This window comes from Cyanistes caeruleus, chromosome 20 (assembly GCF_971803275.1).
Source record: "Cyanistes caeruleus chromosome 20, bCyaCae1.hap1.1, whole genome shotgun sequence".
Classification (NCBI taxonomy): Eukaryota; Metazoa; Chordata; class Aves; order Passeriformes; family Paridae; genus Cyanistes; species Cyanistes caeruleus.
The window spans coordinates 10,152,501-10,170,375 of NC_141720.1; the positions used below are offsets into that span (position 1 = coordinate 10,152,501).

Here is a 17,875-nt window from a genome sequence, read left to right on the forward strand (position 1 = left end):
GTGAAAATAGGAAGGGATCACAAAAAATTAATGTGAACGAGCAGCTTTTGCGCCACTGATTGAACTGTGAAATCTTAGCAGCCTTTATCTTGATCTCAGAATTAAATAACCATATATTATTTTTTCTGTATTAACGACAAAGATTTTCCGATTTCTACTGTCTAGAACAAAAACAAAGGAGCTCTATTACTGAAAACCTTTTCCAAAATAATTTACTAAAACACAGTGACGAATTTATTTAAAATATTTTTTCCGTACGAAAATGGCATAAAAATAAGTTTTATCTTAAGACCCACAAAATAGAAGCATTAAGTAATTCAAGTAAACACTCGTCCTGCTTATTAAGTATCAATATTTTGGGAGCATTACAAAATAAACTCTTTCTTTTGGCAGGGTCACGGCACATCACGGGTTACATTAAGAATCTTCGCAAAGAATCTTTCCTGGATTTTCCTTTCTTCATATTTAGATTTTTAAAGGTATCGGTTGAAAAAATCAAGCAAAAATACAAACAAAAACGAACAAATACAAAAATCACGAAAGGGCAGCCGGCTGCCTGGGGTCCGGCGCTCCATGCAGGATTGCCTTTCCCGTGGGTTTTTCCGTCAGAGGGAATCCCGATGCGGTGAGCTCGGACGGGGCTGTCCCGCACACGCACGTGCCGCACACCGCACCGAGCGCTGCGCCTTCAAAAGCGTCAGCGAGAAACCCGAGCGGGCAGCGCTGCTGCGGAGCGGCCACGGGCTCCGCCGCCACAGAAGCAGCCGCAGCCCTCGGGCCGCTGCTCCGCCCGAGCTTTGCCGCTGGCAGCCCCGGCCCGACGGCTCGGAGCCGTCCTTGGAAACAAGGGCGTTCGCGGCGCAGTCCTCGGTGCCCCGTCCCGCGTGCCCGCCGGGGCCGGTCGCGCCGCCGCCGCCCGCGGGTCAGGCCCGCATCCCCGCCGGAGCCGGGCGGCCCGAGGGAGGCTCCTGCCTCCACCTGCCCGCGGCCCGGCGCTGGACGCGCGCTGCTACCTACCCCGGACAGGGCAGGAGCCAAGAGCCGCCGTCGGGCCGGGAGCGGCGCGGGGCGCGGACCGGGGTGCCGAGCAGCCGGGGCCCCGCTCGTGCGTCACCCTCAGTAGCCAAGATCTCTCTCCCCGTCCGCGGCTCGCGGGGGCGCGACCCGGGCCCGCGCTGTCCGCACCGCTCGGCCGCCCCGGGGTGCACGGAGCCGGCCGCCCCGGGCGCCGCCGCGCTTCAGGGGCCGCGGGGGCCCGGCGGGGCCAGGGCACTATTTGACGTCGAGGAGACGGATCACCGCGGCGCAGCGATACGCCGCGCACCAATGGAGTTCAAATGTCAGCAAGTTTGAGGAGGGGTGAGGCGCCGGGGGGTGTGTTCCTCCGCCGCGGCCCCTGCTCTAAACGGCGCGGCTCCTCGGGCCGCCGCACGGCTCAGGGGCTGGGAGCGCCGGGAGCCCCGTGCCCCGCCCGGCCCGCCGCGCCCGCGCTCCGCCCGGCACGGCCCGCCCCGGGAGGGCCCTCCGCGCCAAGCAGGGCGTGGGTCCGGCGCTGCCGGCGAGCAGGTGACACCGCGGCTGCCCGGCGCCGTGTGCGCGGCATGTGCGCGCCCGTGTAGCGGGGCGGCCCCATGGGCGGCGGCGCCGGCTCCTGCCTCTGCCCCCCGTCTCTGGAAGCCCGGGCAGGAAACGCTCCTCATGTCTTCCAGATAAAAATAAAAGCGACTCCTTCCTCCCGGCCGCAGAGTGTCCCCGCGCCCGGCCCGACGCGGGGCTGAGCTGGCCCCGCCGCCCGGCAGCGCCTCTCCCCGCCGCCCGGAGCGCCGGGCCGCTCCGCCGCTCATGGACATCGCGACGGCTCCCGAATCCTTGGAGAGGTGCTTCCCGCGGGGCCCACCGGACTGCGCCAAGATGCTGGACGGCATTAAAATGGAAGACCACCCCTTGCGCTCGGGGCCGGCCACGCTGGGAGTGCTGCTGGGTGAGTTGCCGGTCGCTTCTCGACTACGCCGAAAGCGGCCCCGCGCACCGCTCGGTGCCCTGGGCTGCGCTCCGAGGGGCCCGGCCGATGCGATGCGGGCTGTGGCCGCTCAGCCCCTGACCGGTGCGGGGCGCGGGACCGGCGGCAGCCGTCGAGCTCGGTGTTACCAACCGGCTGGGCCGGGCGGACTTGCGCTGCCCGGGACGGGGACTGGATAGCGGGGCCGGGTCGTGTCGGGGCTGGGAGCGGGGCCAGGTGGGGCCAGGGCCGGCGCCTGACGCCGCCGTCTGCCGTTGCAGGGTCGGAGTGCCAGCACCAGGCCGTCTGCGAGGGCTGCCAGCGGCCCATCTCGGACCGGTTCCTGATGCGGGTGAACGAGTCCTCCTGGCATGAGGAGTGCCTACAGTGCGCCGCGTGCCAGCAGGCGCTCACCACCAGCTGCTACTTCCGGGACCGCAAGCTCTACTGCAAGCAGGACTACCAACAGTAAGGGCGCGGGGGGCGGCGGGGGTCCCGCCGGGGCGACCCGGCCCGGCCCGGGGCGAGCGGCGGACGCCGGGCGTGCTCCCGCTCGGGCCGCACCCCGTGCCCGGCGGAGCGGGGCAGCCCGGCACCGGGCTCACGGCTACGGGTGGCGGCCCCGGTGAGAGGGGACCCCGGCGTAGGCTGCGCGGCGGGCACGAACGGGACCGAAGACACCGAGCCGCGGCGTCCCACCAGGCAGGGCGCTGCCCCCCGCCCCGGGCCCGCCGCGGTCCGGTACCGTGCGGCGCCGTCGGACGGGACGGTGATGGGGCGGCCCGGCCCGGGCTGCTCAGGCGGCGCCGCGCTCAGAGCCGTCCCGAGGCGCTCTCCTGCCCGCCGCAAGTCCCGTCCCGCCGCCGCCCGCTGCCCCGGAGCCGCTCCGAGAGGCCCGAGGGCAGCCGCAGCGCCGGCCAGCCCGCAGAACGGCCGATGCCGCTGCCCGGCGGCGGGGCCGGGGCTCGCCGGGGCTGCGGGCCGGCCCGGTGGAGCGGCCGTCGGGCGCGGCGGGGCCCGGCCGAGGGAGCGGGGCAGCGGCGGGAGAAGCCCGGCTCTGAGCCTGGCCACGGCCCCGGCCCCGCCGTTGCCCGCGCTCTCTCTTATTCCGGCTTTATCCCCAAATGTCAGGCGCTGTTGGGAGCGGCCCCCGCCGCGTCGCGGCCCCGCGCAGGGACGGAGCCCGGCCCCGCGCCGGGCCGCCCTCCCCTGCAGAAGCCCACTTCATGCTTGTCACCTAAATTGAGGATCCTTTTTGTGCCGGGAGGGGGGCGAACATGGGCATTTCAATCACTAGGACATAATATGGCTCTGCTAGAAGTCTGGCAACAAACAAAGAACAACAACTATTGGTTTGCATCAACTTTTGTCAGGCATTCAGCAGGCATCCAGAAAGGCCTGAAGTGGCTTAGTGGCAACAATGTGCATTTCATAGCTACAGCATGAAAATCCATCTCCATGGAAACGGGTAGTAAATGCTAACATGACATGCTGAGTATAAATATTGTGAGGGTTATAACTCTTGTATAAATGGCGCAGATAAATGTCCCCCTGTTTAGGAATTACAACAAAACATGTTATTTCATGCTGCAGCTCTCACTAGCTCCCAGAGAGTCCTCCATAGCCCGGGCACGGTGTATGGGAATAACTCGAGGCTTGCCCGTGGGCTGCCGCCGTCCCGCCTTTGTGGGGCTGCGGCACCTTTAGGGTTTTCTCGTGCCCGGTTTAGGAAACCCGTCCACAGGCTTTGCCTTTCATTTTTACACAAAATAAACCACCCTGTGGTAGCCGTAGTTGTAAATTGATGAAACTTCTTTTTCTGTAGGTAGTAACACCTTATATATTTTTTTGTTAATTAGTAAAGGATATCGAATAGTCTTCAGGCTACCTAAAAAAAGCATTATTTGGCAATGTAAATATTTACATTAATTTCAAATAAATGTACCTTCTACAGCCCCAACTTTAGTTTCTGTAAAATAAAGAATTGTACTCAGCGACCTAAAAAGCAAGATCAGACACTATCGCTTTGTAAAACAAAAAATATTTTTCTGACTGAAAACAGAATTGTTACTGCTTCAGAACTTCCCGTGTTTCCAAAAGCCTCCAATTGTAGAGGGGAAAAATGGGGTAACCAGGCTGCCGAGCAATAAAAAGATATCAACATGTTGGCCTTTGTTGAATCCCAGCACCTAGTGTGACATGACATGGTGCCCTGCTGTGTGTGCCCCCGAGCACTGACAGCGGCAGCGGCTCACGGGAAGGGGAGGCGAGACACGCTAAATCAAAAATTGTTTTCTCTGAGATTTTATTAGTCCAAAAGAGCAAACATGTGAAACTGTGCTGACACGGATTGTGTGCCTTTTCAGAGCTGGAGACATATTCGTTTATGGTAGCTAGAGGATAAAAATAGCTGTGTGTCCGTGCAAGTGGCCCTGGGCTGTGCAGCACAGAGGGTCAGTTTTATCCATCAGACTGTGGGCAGTGAAGCCATGAGCGAGCTGTGAGAGACAGCTCCAGCGAGGGGACACAGCCAGTGCTGGAACACCGGCATGGGAAATGCCTGTGTGCTCAGTGAGAATGCCTTGGGGTAGTGAGATGGAACAGAACCGGTACAGATGAAGACATGGATCAGTAATATCAGATGCTTTTTGTTATCCTGAGTCCTATTTACAGATATCTGGGAAAAATAATTAAAAAAAAAAAAAAAAAAAGGAAAATAAAGTTTACTTAAATATCTCAGGTCCTGAAATTTGCCCTAAATAGATTTTTCTGTACGTAGTAATGTAATTTTAAAGGTCAGATTTCTCCAGAACTCCCAGGACTATAATCAAGTGCTGTGTATATATCTTTGGGAAAATGGTGTCTCATCTTTCTAATGAAAGCAAGCTTCTGATGGGTCAGATATCAGACCTTACACCTTTCCCTGGGTCAGGAATGATTGCTGCCCATCTTTGGATGAGGGCATTTCACATTAGGGGGAAGGGTGAAAGCAGTTTTTCTTTTTCTTATTTCTTTTTCTTTTTTTAAGAAAAATGTTGGCTGTATGAATCTACCCTTATGCTTGGAATGTTATAGCACGTCCTGGGGGAGGTGGATTAGTAGCCCAAGCCCAGTTTGAAGTACTCAGAGGTGCCTGATAAATGTAATTTATCACAAAAATATCATCAGTATGTCAGTGGGATAAGCTGGGCATGTATTTTGGTCTCTTTTTAAAGAAGGAATTCAACACATTCTTGCATGAGTACATTCTGATGTTTTAAGTTAATGCAAAGTACTTATTTTGCTAAAATTTAGGATTTTGAGGGTCAGGTGCATTTGATGGCAAGGATTTTAAGAAAAAAAAAATCCCAGAACAGTGGCATCAGGGAAGGCTGGCTTTCACAAACCCCAGTCAATCAGAATCTCTTTGATTTTAATTAGAACGTTGCCAAATTGGCGCACTTTTGGAACCTTACACTGTGGGTTTTTTTTCTTTAAAAGAAGTTTTCCTTCTGACAAACTAAAACCTTCAGAATTAATGTTTTGGTTTTTTTCAAAAATAGAAGGCTGTGGTAGTTGTATTTTGTTTCTTTGCTTCAGTGAATTTATTGTATCACTGATAACAGTGCTTTCTACTACAAAACATTAGTATTTAGAAATGCTACATTTCTTTTCCATTTGTGTATTTACTTTTTTTTTTTCTTGTGACTGTGCTTTTCTGGTTTGTATTTCTCTCACTGCTCAGTGTTATATAACAATTTGCCCTAGTTCTTGCTGATAGTAAAAAAAAATATATATGTTATGAAAAATAACTGTTCCAGGATATGTATTTCATATGTAAGCAATTAATATAATTTATAGAAAGATCTGTATTCCTGTTTTAGTTTTGGAAATAAAGGCTCTAAAAAAGGTTTGTATTCAAGGGACCAGACAGCAAACAGCCACAGCCGCTATTTCCTAATTTTTCATTAATGCGTTCTAAGTTTTGCTTAGGGTGAGAAAGAGAAATATTCAGGCTTTTGTTCTTTTAGACGTGTCAGGTATTGTTTTAGCATCACTTTTGGATGCTATTAAAAAAGACCCACTATGTATTTCTGTTGTTCATCTTTGAGTCCTTTCTTGTCGGTGGCTGGGCTCAGTTTTGCTGTGCAGGCAGCTCGGAGTAACACGTTCCTCTCAGGAAGGAAAGGAAACCCCATGGAGCCTCGGTGCTGCGGGGAAGCCTTGCCCTCTCCAGATTTTGGGAATGCTTTCACGTGAGCATAACACTGAGGCTGATGTTTCTCAGTTCAGTTGCCTTTTTGATCCAAAATATAACAAGAGCTTTCCGTCAGTGAGTGTCTCTCGGTTTTGTGGCTGTTATTTCTCGCAGAGCACGGGCTGTGGAATGTGGCAAGAGCCCGGTGCAGGAGGGAGCAGAGCTCCCGGATCCTGCTGCGTGCACAGTGGACAATAGCAATCTGCTAAAGGCAGGATTTGATGTGTTTCCAGCGTTCCTGTTTTATTTTTAACGGAGGAGCCGTTCTGCTCACGGGTGCAGTCGTGCAGCAGTGTGAGCTCGGCAGAACCGTGTGGCTCGGGGGATCCCTCCAGTTGCCTTCGCCCTGTGCTGGACGGGCGCTGGTCCTTGTGTGCTCGTCACTAGGGAACAACATAGAAACCAGGTGAAACTTAGAGACAGGAGCAGCCTAAGCACTTGCCCGGGACATGGAGCAATGACTGAAGTTATGTCATCCACTAAAAATGCTTTTCCAAGTCACTGGAATACTCTGGCATTTTTCTGAAAATCCCACCAGCCTTGCACCGTCGGTCTCATCGCCCCCCCCCCCCCCCCCCCCCATGGCTGTGTCCGATCAGATTTTGTGGCATCTCGAAGCAGTCCCCAGGGCGGGAGCCCGGAGGAAATGTGGCTGTTGTTTCAGGCGCTGACGTCAGGGGGTGGCCGCGCTGGCCCCGCGGCTCCCGCTGCCCGCAGAGCTCCGGCCCCGCCGCGCCTCGGCCGCGCTGCCCGCGGCCACCCGGGCCCGAGCCGTGCGAGGCGGGGGTCTGCCATGGAGCGTGTCTGGAGGATTTGGGGAGACATTTTGGTTTGCTGCTGCGATCACTATAACGTTGGATAAAATAATTGCGATGGAAAAATGCGATTTGCGCTGATCCGTGGCAGAAAAAGATAGGGAAAATCTTTGTGCGGTATAGGCAATATGCAGTTAAATTAACAGCAGTGTAATTTATAATGCTTTACCTCTATCCTGAGGGAAAAAAAAACATAAATGAGAAATACATTGCAAAAATTTCTTCACTTATCAGAACAAGCAGAAATATTTTGCATTCTGTTTAGAAACTGAGGCTGTTATTTTTTGGTCTAAAGTTTTGAGGTAGTCCAAAGGCATACATCCCCTTTCCAACTATCAATAATATATCGTGATAAAACAGCTGGATTATAATGTTTGTTTTTAAACTAATTATGTTATTAGTGTGTTTCAATGGTAAATACACACCCCTGTCACTTCCCTCCGTTTTGGAGCAGCATGTAAAGCCTGGTATCTCTAAAAAAGTGCTCACTGCTCTGGTGAACCTGAAAGTGGGGGGGGGGGGGGGGGGGGGCAGATTTAGCCAGCGGCTGCATTCAGATATCTGGGCAGAAATATTCGAGAGAAAAAGGAGAATGCTTTTCCTAAGGCAGCTGTGGCTTTGGGTCGTCGTCGTCGTCGTCCCCCGCCCCTCCAGACAAAATTTGGATTGATACTAAATCTTCTGTTTCTTGCAGTAACAAGAATTGATTCAATTTTATTTAATATCTCTTTCTTCTGGAACGGCGAGCGCAGCAGATAAAGGGATTGATTAGAGGAGATCTGAGCCCCCCGTGCCCTCGGTGTGGAGGCCAGCGGGAGCTCGGGGAGCTTGGGGAGCTCGGGGAGCTCGGGGAGCTTTGGGAGCTTGGGGAGCTTTGGGAGCTCGGGGAGCTTTGGGAGCTTGGGGAGCTTTGGGAGCTCGGGGAGCTCGGGGAGCTCGGGGAGCTTTGGGAACTCGGGGAGCTTTGGGAACTCGGTGAACTCGGGGAGCTCGGGGAGCTTTGGGAGCTCGGGGAGCTCGGGGAGCTCGGGGAGCTCGAGGAGTTCGGGGAGCTCGGGGAGCTTTGGGAGCTCGGGGAGCTCGGGGAGCTCGGGGAGCTTTGGGAGCTCGGGGAGTTCGGGGAGCTTTGGGAGCTCGGGGAGCTCGGGGAGCTTTGGGAACTCGGGGAGCTCGGGGAGCTTTGGGAGCTCGGGGAGCTCGGGGAGCTCGGGGAGCTTTGGGAGCTCGGGGAGTTCGGGGAGCTTTGGGAGCTCGGGGAGCTCGGGGAGCTTTGGGAACTCGGGGAGCTCGGGGAGCTTTGGGAGCTCGGGGAGCTCGGGGAGCTTTGGGAACTCGGGATGCTCGGGGAGCTCGGGGAGCTTTGGGAGCTCGGGGAGCTCGAGGAGCTCGGGGAGCTCGGGGAGCTTGGGGAGCTCGGGGAGCTTTGGGAGCTTTGGGAGCTCGGGGAGCTTTGGGAACTCGGGGAGCTCGGGGAGCTTTGGGAGCTCGGGGAGCTTTGGGAGCTTTGGGAGCTCGGGGAGCTTTGGGAACTCGGGGAGCTCGGGGAGCTTTGGGAACTCGGGGAGCTCGGGGAGCTCGGGGAGCTTGGGGAGCTCGGGGAGTTCGGGGAGCTTTGGGAGCTTGGGGCGCTTTGGGAACTCGGGGAGCTTTGGGAGCTCGGGGAGCTTGGGGAGCTTGGGGAGCTTTGGGAACTCGGGATGCTCGGGGAGCTCGGGGAGCTTGGGGAGCTCGGGGAGCTCGGGGAGCTTGGGGAGCTTGGGGCGCTTTGGGAACTCGGGGAGCTTTGGGAGCTCGGGGAGCTTGGGGAGCTTGGGGAGCTTGGGGAGCTTTGGGAACTCGGGGAGCTTGAGGAGCTCGGGGAGGCTCCAGCTCGAGGAGCAGCTGGGCCCTCCCGGCTGCGGGGAGCGCTCTCCGGGGCCGTGCGGGTACAGCCGCAGCCGAGCCCCCACGGGTGGCTGCTGGTGTGGCTCGTGCGGCGATTTCGGGGCAAGACAGAGGGCTCAGTGACCACTTCGTGTTTGTTGTCACTGCCAGGCTGAGAGCTGAGGCCGCGCCTGCCGGCCGTGCACGGAGCCCCCTGCGCTCCGCAGCTTGGGGAGAATGGGGAGGGTAAATATAACAACAACATTTCAGGGCAAAATTAGAAAAGGATTCTGCACTGCTTGGGCCAGCTTGGACCGTGCCACAAGTTGCATGAAATATAGTCAGAGAAAGACTGTGGATTTCGAACCCCAGCAGGATGGACAAAGGCCGTTGCTGTGTCCTCTCTAGAAGGTGTGCAAGGGCAAATGACAGACTTGCAAAAAACAGAAAAATTCTTCTCTTTACTTGCAGTTTTTTTTCCCCTCACAATAAGTTGTGTTAATGCTCAAGTGAGGTAAGAAACAAGCAAATAGATAAATAAAATGATGAAGTGACTTGATCAGCAATCTCCAGTAAAGGTAAACAAACCAGGTATTGCTCTGGGATGGTTTGGTGTCGTAGGAAGGGGTTTTGGCATGATTTGGGATGATTACATTACTCACAAGGCAAAGATTGACTCATAATGAAATGACAGTTTCTTGTTCATTGCAGAACATAAAATTTCCACATTTGTTTTGAAACAAAGGACAAGATTAGTTATAAGTAACAATGTGTTGTGGGCCCCAACAGCTGAGTCTGCAGCAGCCAAACGAGGGAACTAGAGGAGTCTTGAGATAAATGGGTGCAATTAGGAACAGAATTTTCCTTTCTCCAGATGAATTGAAATAACTAAATGAAGTGGGCAGGAAGTTTTTATTGAATATCCACCTTGCAGACTGTGTAGTTGTGGTTTGGTATAGCCAAAGCTATGAATGAAAACTGATCTTTTTGATAAAAAAGTATTAGAATTTATTTAGAAAGCAGAGATATTTTCTGAGTTATAGTGTTTTATAAAATGTAACAGGGAGATAACCTCATTTTGCAGCAGTGGAGCCTTAACAGCACTGGTTACATTTGTGAAGGAGACATCACTTTTCTCCATTCGTCACTAAGTAAAAAAAATACATTAACAGCTTCACATCTAACTTAAAATAAATTTTGAAAGTCAAGCTAGATTTCTGAGTCTGAGAGAGTAAATTATAAAAAAGAAAAAAGATGAAAATACTCATAAGGTAAAATGAGCCTGAGTTTTTGTTTGAAATGCAGTGTTAGTGTTTCTAACATTCATGCTAATATAGATCTGAATCTTCAGCGCATTGTTCAGGCAAATTATTCACTGGTTTTAGAAGCCTCTTTAAATTCAATACAAGACTGAGACAGATACTTGACTTTTTTCCTTCTTTTTAAAAAATTGTTTTTACATATCAACCTTACGTTTACTTTACATTCCTGGACTTGCTGTAGCTAGACTTATACTTCTGAAATGCATTTCTGTCTTCCCCTTGCCTTGCTCTTCGGCATACCTGCAGCTGCTCTGGCCACGCTGGGAGAGCCGTGTCCAGCAGCCCTGAGCCCGGACACAGCCCCTGGCCCCAGCGGCCCTGCCAGGAGCAGGGTGGGAGGACGAGGGCTCCTGCCCCTGGGCCTCAACAGGCTGCTGTCAAAACAGACATTTTGCAAAATGGTTGTTAAAAAACAAATTACTGGTAACTGTTTTCTCCTCTTATATGGCCAACACTGTACCCCGAACAGATGTGCTGAATACACCTCATAAGTAGAAACACCACGCGTGCTATGCCGTGCCATTCTAATGCAGATCATTTGGAAGCAAAACCCTTAAAGGGAAGTGTCTGCTGTCTCAGGAGGGTGCAGTGTTGAGGTCAGCACTGCCTAGTGGCACTCAGGGTCTGGTTGCACCAGCAGCCCAGCGGCCCAGCCCACCTGTGCATGGCTCATCACCTCACTCTCACAGAATGGGGGCTTTGCCTTTCAAAAACTATTTGCCTGTGGGCAGTGAACAAGTAGACTTTTCTGAGATTGTATTACAGTAAAGGGATTGTTAATATGACTAATTTCAGTTCATTATTTTCTTGGGTTTGAAATTTTACAGTGATCTTCCTCACAGATACAGGAGAACTGCTGCGGCACAAATTGATTAAATGCCCTTGATATCAGCATAAATAAGGTATAGCACATTTCGTCGGGACTTGATAAGTGTTCGTCTGATTCTCCTGTAACAGGCAAATAGAATGTTTGTCATGGAGGTCATCTCTTCGCTTCTGAAACATAATATTTTCTTTAATGTGCACAAAATTTTCCTCTGCAAACACTGACATGAACTTGTGAACATGGAATTCCTACTGGCTTCAGTGAGAGCCATTCTCACTCCTCCAAGGAGGGAATTTGGCTCTTGATTTTACTGCAATCAGTGTTTTATTTATAATGTACAAGAGTGCACGTGCACTCTCCCAGTAAGAGCTGATGGGATTTATGTGCACATGCTGAGGACCAAATCCTTTGGTAGCTGTCAGGAAGTTCACTTTCACATGCTTGTTCCTTGGTGTAACCTGAATCACCATTCACTGATGACAAAAACAAAACAAAACCAAACAAAGAATAATTGTCTACTTTTTTTTTTGTGGTTGTTACTTTCATCATGCTAGTATTATGATAGGAAGCAAGCAAGCAAGCTTGAATTTGCAGAAGAAACTATGAATATCATTTTAAACCATTTTTGGTTACATCCAGGGATTGCTTGGACAGAGAGAAGCACCACTGCTCTTTGGAGGCTGGCACTGGTGCATTCCTTGTGTGTTAGCAAGGGAGCATGTATGCTGCATCCTGTGGATGGGGTCAGTTTGATGGGGACAGCTCTCCAGTCCCCAGCAGAGGAGCTGGGCAGGGTGCTGGGCTCTGCTTGAGCAGCTGGAGCCGAGGTCTGGCAGCTCTGTGGAACTGGACCCTGGGACTGGGGCTGTGGCACGATACCCACCAAAGCTCATTAGTGAGAAAGGCCAAGCTCTCCTCCAACACTGACCCCCAGAGCAGCTGTATCCAACCTGTGAGATCCTGGCAGAACGATGTGTTCAGAATATGGGAGCTGCAGTGCTGTGGCTGGAAGCTCCCAAGGGTCCAAAGCCATGTGCCGTGGTGGATGGATGGCACCTGGCATGGGGAGGAAGCTGCTGCTCCCTGCCTGGGTGGGGTGGGCTCATGCAGATTACTTGTACAGGTAATCTGGTCTGCTGGTCTTCCAGCATTTCTGGCTTTCCAGAAGGGGAAGACCTGACCCTCCCCCCTCCTCCACCCCACTGTTAATAATCATGGTTTGCAGACTAAATATCTGTTCCATGAATGTTTGTACATGCAAGCCTGAGTCAGCCCCTGCCATCTCTGCGGAGCCCCCCTAGATGCAGTGTGCACGATGGGGAAGGGTGCTTGTGGGGCTGGCAGGGCATTCTCCAGCAGCCCTCAGCAGCCAGGGACATTCCCTGTGCAGAGGGGCTGGCGCTGCCCCTCCACAGGCCCCGGGCAGGCACTTGAGCCAGCAAATCCCAGCTCCCAGCAGTGCCGGTGAAGCCAATTGCCCTGGCGTGCAGCAGCTTGCAGTGTCATGCAAGGTCAGTTTACCTGACAGCAAGTGTCTAGTGAAGGCTCAGTGGAGCTGCTCACTGCAGCTTTTGGGAATGTGGCTTTTCATAGGCCTAAGCTTTTCATCCCCCTTAAGCAGAAGTTGCAGTTTAACATCATGAGTTGTTTTCACAGTTGGATCTTGGCATATCTGGCAATAAGAAAACTTTTCCCTATGGAGTTTGACCCCATAACCTCATGGGGTGAGGTTCCACTCACACTGGAGTCGATATAGAAAGTGTGGTGGGACCCTACATGAGCGTTAGCACCAGCAGTGAGGCTGGTTATTGTTACGTGTGCAAATAGTGCAGAAATACAAATGGAGGGAAACAATTTGATGGAAGAAATGGCAGTGTAATAATCTTGCAGCAACACTACCTCTGCATGGCATTATTCGTTTGAACCTGCCAGGCTGTCTTCTTGGAGCAGCAACAAATAAGTGATTCAACTGCTGGGAGCAGAAAGTGTTAAGAGCATTGACAGCTCCTTTGGTAATGGAGGAACAGGCGGATCCTACTACCAGGGATTCCCGCTGTGCCCTGGCTGCTCCTGGCCAGAGCTGCTGTGGAACAAAGTTCCAGGGAGGAGGCAGAGTTTGTATTTCAGCAGCAGCTTTCCTTCATGTCTTGCACTGGGGCTGCAGGGACACGCATGACCTTTGTGGGGTCGCTGAACTTGGGTGGGGTGTCCTGAGCTGCAGGGAGCCAGCACTCTCTGGGATGTGAGGCTCCCACCAGCTCCTTCGATCTCACCTCACCTTGCAGCCCGTGCTGGGGCTAGTTCCCAGCATGGTTTTGTGAGTGTAGAATAAATTAGCCATAATGGCGCCTGCATTAATTTTATGTGGGAGAATCCGCAGGGATTCCAGAGCAATTACAGGGAGTGCAGTCTTGCCCAGTGCAGTGTCCTTCCCATCCTGCTGCTGTTCCCCACAGAGGGCAGCAAGAGGGGGCAGGAGGGCCGGGTGATGCAGTGCTGGTAGCTGCAGCATCCTTTGTGGCAAAGCCAGCGCAGGGTGGTCTCTGGTCTCACTGCACTCCACAGCTGTCCCAGGGTGCCGGGTCTGAGCACCAGCAGCAGTGCAGCTTGTGCGGCTGATGTGCCCTACAGAAAGGCTGGAAAACAGGCCCAAGGCAAGTGCACTGCCTTGGCTTCATTCATGTGCATTGAACACTGGTTGTCTTGAGTAATTGAAGCCTGTCCCGTTTGTGGCTTTTTTCTTTAAAAATTTCAGCTCATGCTTTGGCAGGGGTTTGTCTGAGTGCACAGCGGATACATTCAATGACAAGAGTTATAACGTTCAATTTATTGGATGCCACAATTAAACCTCAGGTTTTTCACCCAACCATGGGAAAGCTAATTGGACGTTGTCACTCAGGCAGGAAAACACAAAACAAGGGCAATCCACAGCCCCGGATCCCAACAATGTGATTTTCATCACCTTACCAGTCTTTGGGGAGTCTTCAGCTTCCATCTGGAAGTACCTTCAACCCTTTCCACCTACAGATCTTGAAATAGCTATAACAGAGAGAAAACCAAAATTACATGGAGTTTATTGCCATTTCAGAAGGAAAAAAGTGTTTGAAAAAGTTTATTCAGGAAGCCAAAGGAAGTTAAGTGGGAGACATTTGCCATTTCATCAGTCTGTTGGTGATAGCCATTCATGTCATAAATGGTTTGTGTCATTTGATGCCAAAAATAACACAATTTTCCTCCCCAAAGGCCTATAGGGTTTTTTTGCAATAAATGTTTATTTGTTAATAATATACTTTAAACAGTCCAGCCTTGACCTCAAGTCTCCAAAAGAATCCATCTTCTCTCTGCAAAATCCTGCAAAGTTTGTGTAATTTTTTCTGGGAAGGTGTAATTGATGGCGCAGTGAAGGGCAGTGTGTTTGCTTTAACTACTGCAGCTGCGTGGATTAACTGTTTATAAGGGCCTACTGTGCTGTGAATGGCGACTTGCTTAGATTTCAGGCTTTAGTTGACAGCACTTCCTAATTGTTCCTTGGATTTGCTTAAGTTCAATCAGTAAAAATAAATTTCTGTACTGAGCTCACCCATCGTTCTTTCCTCACCACTGCTTCAGAACCTTTGAAATGCTCATTTGTAGGAGTTTGAGTCCACGTCTCACCCTGCAGCCTTGAGATGGGGGTGACCAGGGCAGGGGCTGAGCGGGGCTGAACTTGTCCCACATCTCCTCTTGACTTCAGAAGAAATGTCAGAGGAATTAGGGTGCCGAGCAAATAACCTGCACTCAAATATCTTTGTCAGGCTTTCGGGTGTACTAATGGGAGTCTCTGGAGTCAAACAGAGAACTGACAGATACGAAGTGCGATCAAATATTCAAAAATGTTACAAAAGACTTTGTAAATATCTGTGATATGGAAACTGTTGTTTTGGGAGAAAATAGTAAGTAGGAGAATTAATTTGTAATATGTTACACTGTTTTGAAATTGCCCTGCCAAAGGCTGGAGTTGGATTTCCACTGGAAAAGTGTTTGTGGAATGTCAGTGGCATGTGACCAGTACCACAGTAAGGCAACAATTGTTTCTCCACTAAATCACCAACTACCACTGATTTAAACAATGTTAAATCACATTTTCAGCTGTTTTTGTTCTTCCATCAGCCACTCTGATCCGTCTCTTACAATTTTTCATGTGAACTTTCACTAAACAAGCAAAGTATTAAGGCATTTGTCAGATATTTTTTTGTTAGTCCTTAAATGAAAATGTGCTTTTCTAGAACTCTGGAGGACTTATTTCCTTTAAGATCATCTGAACTGTGGGAGAGAGTTACACATTTAATTTCTCAAAGCAGTTCAGCTCCCAGTGCTAGTTTGTTTTCAGTTCAACAGACACTTGGATAAAATAAAGAACAGTATGTATAAAATGAATGGAATTCATTTTTCTTTGAACATTTCGCATTTGTGGAACTAAATTGTTTGGATAACATGGACACTCAGGTGCTTTGTATAAAGCTGATTTTAGTGGCACTCCATAGCACTAAATGGCACTAGTTGTTTGCTGAGAATATGTTTGTAGTTTATTAATTGTAACAATTATATGATGCTTTAAAAATCTTTATTTTGAGAATCAAAGCTTCTGGCTTGGGCTGTGTTCCCACATTTAGAAATTGGCTAATTTTACTCAATCTCCTCAAGTGCAACAAGGCAGAGTTACACACACAACTGGCTGAAGAACTGGGTGCCTTCACGTGCCCAGGCTGTGCGGTAAGTGATCACTTACTTCCCAGGGGCATTTTCTGGGACAGTCTGAGCACAGTAACCTGTACTGGCAGGGGCTGGCTGTTCATAGGATCACAGGATGGGTAAGGCAGGAAGGGACCATGGTGGGTCACCTGGTCCAACCTCCTCTCTCAATCAGGGTCATCCCAGAGCATGGTGCAGGATTGCATCCAGATAGCTCTGGAATATCCTCAGTGTGGGAGACCCTACACTCTGCCTGGACAATCTGCTCTAGTGCATGGTCACCCATGCAGTAAGGAAGCTCTTCTCACATTCAGGTGGAACTTCGTATCCATTAGTTCCTGCCTGTTGTCCAGGGCAGATACACGTGCAGGCTCATGCAGTGGCTGCACAGCCATGCAGGTGACCCAGCTGCTGTGCCCAGGAACAGCGGCAGTGTAGCTCCCTCCTCCTCTGCACCAGGCTTCGAGGTTTGTCCTGTCCTGTCCTGTCCTGTCCTCATCCTCTGTCCTAGAAATGAGTCCTGTGCAGCCCTTGTGTGTGTCCTCTCAAGCCTTCCTCAGGCAGGAGAGCACGGTGCTGCCACCCTGGCCTGTGCCATGCAGGCTGACCCTGACCCTCCTGGCTGAGCCCAGAGAGCAGCATGGGGGGCCCAGAGGCTGCAGAAGGCACACAGGGGTGCAGATGCCAATGCTCCCTCAACTGCCCCTCCTGGCTCCATGAAGTTTCTCCTGATTCATCCTCAGGTGATTCATGCTCTCAGCACCAGTTGCTTGTTTGTGAAACTGAAAAGAAGCAATCTGAAAGTGAAACCGTCACATTACTGAGGCTAATATGGATTTGCTCCCTTAAGAGGATGTTAAAAGTCCCTTTGTTGTACAGATAGTGAGCTTTACCATGTTTTAGTGTTTTTGTCAGCTTTCTTTGGTATTAAATCAAATGACAAAACATTTAACTTTATCCCTGTGCATGAGCACTTGTGCTAATTAATTCAGTAACTCTTTTGACCTTGTGTTTAAAAGATCCCAACTGGTGCTGTTCCTGCCCAGACACCACCATCCCTCAGCGCCTTCGGTTGTTCTTGAAGCATGGCTGTGATGGGGATGGCTGGCATCCATACTCTCTTATATTCTTGTAATAGCAAACATTAAGAAAGTTAAAGGGACAAATGAATAAGAAAAAAAGTAGAAAAGCCAAGGAGCAATTAAATGTAACTTTTCATCATGAAAAGGATTTCACTGGTTTATCTTCTAATAAGATTATGTCACTGACACAAGTACCTAGGAGCCTGTGATTGACAGCCTCCTGTACTTTTATCAGGCAGTGTGACACTAAACCTCGGGGCCTTTTGTCCGATAGAGTGAGCTCACGGAAACTCTCCGTCCTAATCCCCTTATTCATGTCAGGCACAGAAAAGAAGTTCTGATCAGATGGCATCTTACAACAGTGTCACCTCCACCCCCTTGGTGCTGGATGGACATGGGACATGGAACGCTTTGTTCTCTGGCTGTGCTCTGCTCCTGCCTGCGGCACCGCAGCCCTGCTCCTGGGCCCAGGGCTGGCGTGTCCTGCCCAGCACTGCTCTGCACCATGCACAGCTGCTGCCTGGGCAAACTGGCTGCAGGGCAGGAGAATCCCTGAGAGACAGTAGGATGATTTACAGGCTATCTTGTTTACAGGCTATATTTTGTTTATATTCTAGTTTTATTTCTTTGAAGAGCGGAAGACCTTTAAAGGGAATACTTCCTCTTGTGCTGTGTCTGGAAGATCATGTAGTGAAATGTCTTACTGAGCTTCTTCAAACTTTGCACCCAGGCAAAAGAGTAAGTGGAACTAAACCCCTATCTTTTCAGAAGCATAGGATCAATGTTGTAGAAGTCAGCAATCGATCCCAGTGCTGGTATTATAAGTTTCATAGCTCCAGCCCTTTCTTAGTTGTAGGAATTCCTTTGTGCGTATCCCTGCGGTAACCTATTGCAAATAGCGGTTCCCTGTGGTGCTTTATTTACTTGTCCAACTGTTTGGAAGTCTGTTAGTCTAAAGATCAGATGCTCTGAAACAAATCTTATTACCTTAACCAGCTCT

The 17,875-nt window shown here is 50.9% G+C and overlaps 1 protein-coding gene across 1 annotated transcript in view; it reads left to right on the forward strand.

The window, feature by feature from the left end:
- Positions 1 to 1,741: 1,741 nt before the first annotated feature.
- LMX1B (LIM homeobox transcription factor 1 beta) overlaps positions 1,742 to 17,875 on the forward strand; it is an 84,478-nt gene continuing 68,344 nt past the window's right edge. Inside the window, exons 1-2 of the mRNA XM_086858174.1 lie at positions 1,742 to 1,981; positions 2,281 to 2,467. Coding sequence (XP_086714300.1) covers positions 1,843 to 1,981; positions 2,281 to 2,467 — 326 coding nt within the window. The 5' untranslated portion in view covers positions 1,742 to 1,842. The remainder of the gene's footprint in view (positions 1,982 to 2,280; positions 2,468 to 17,875) is intronic.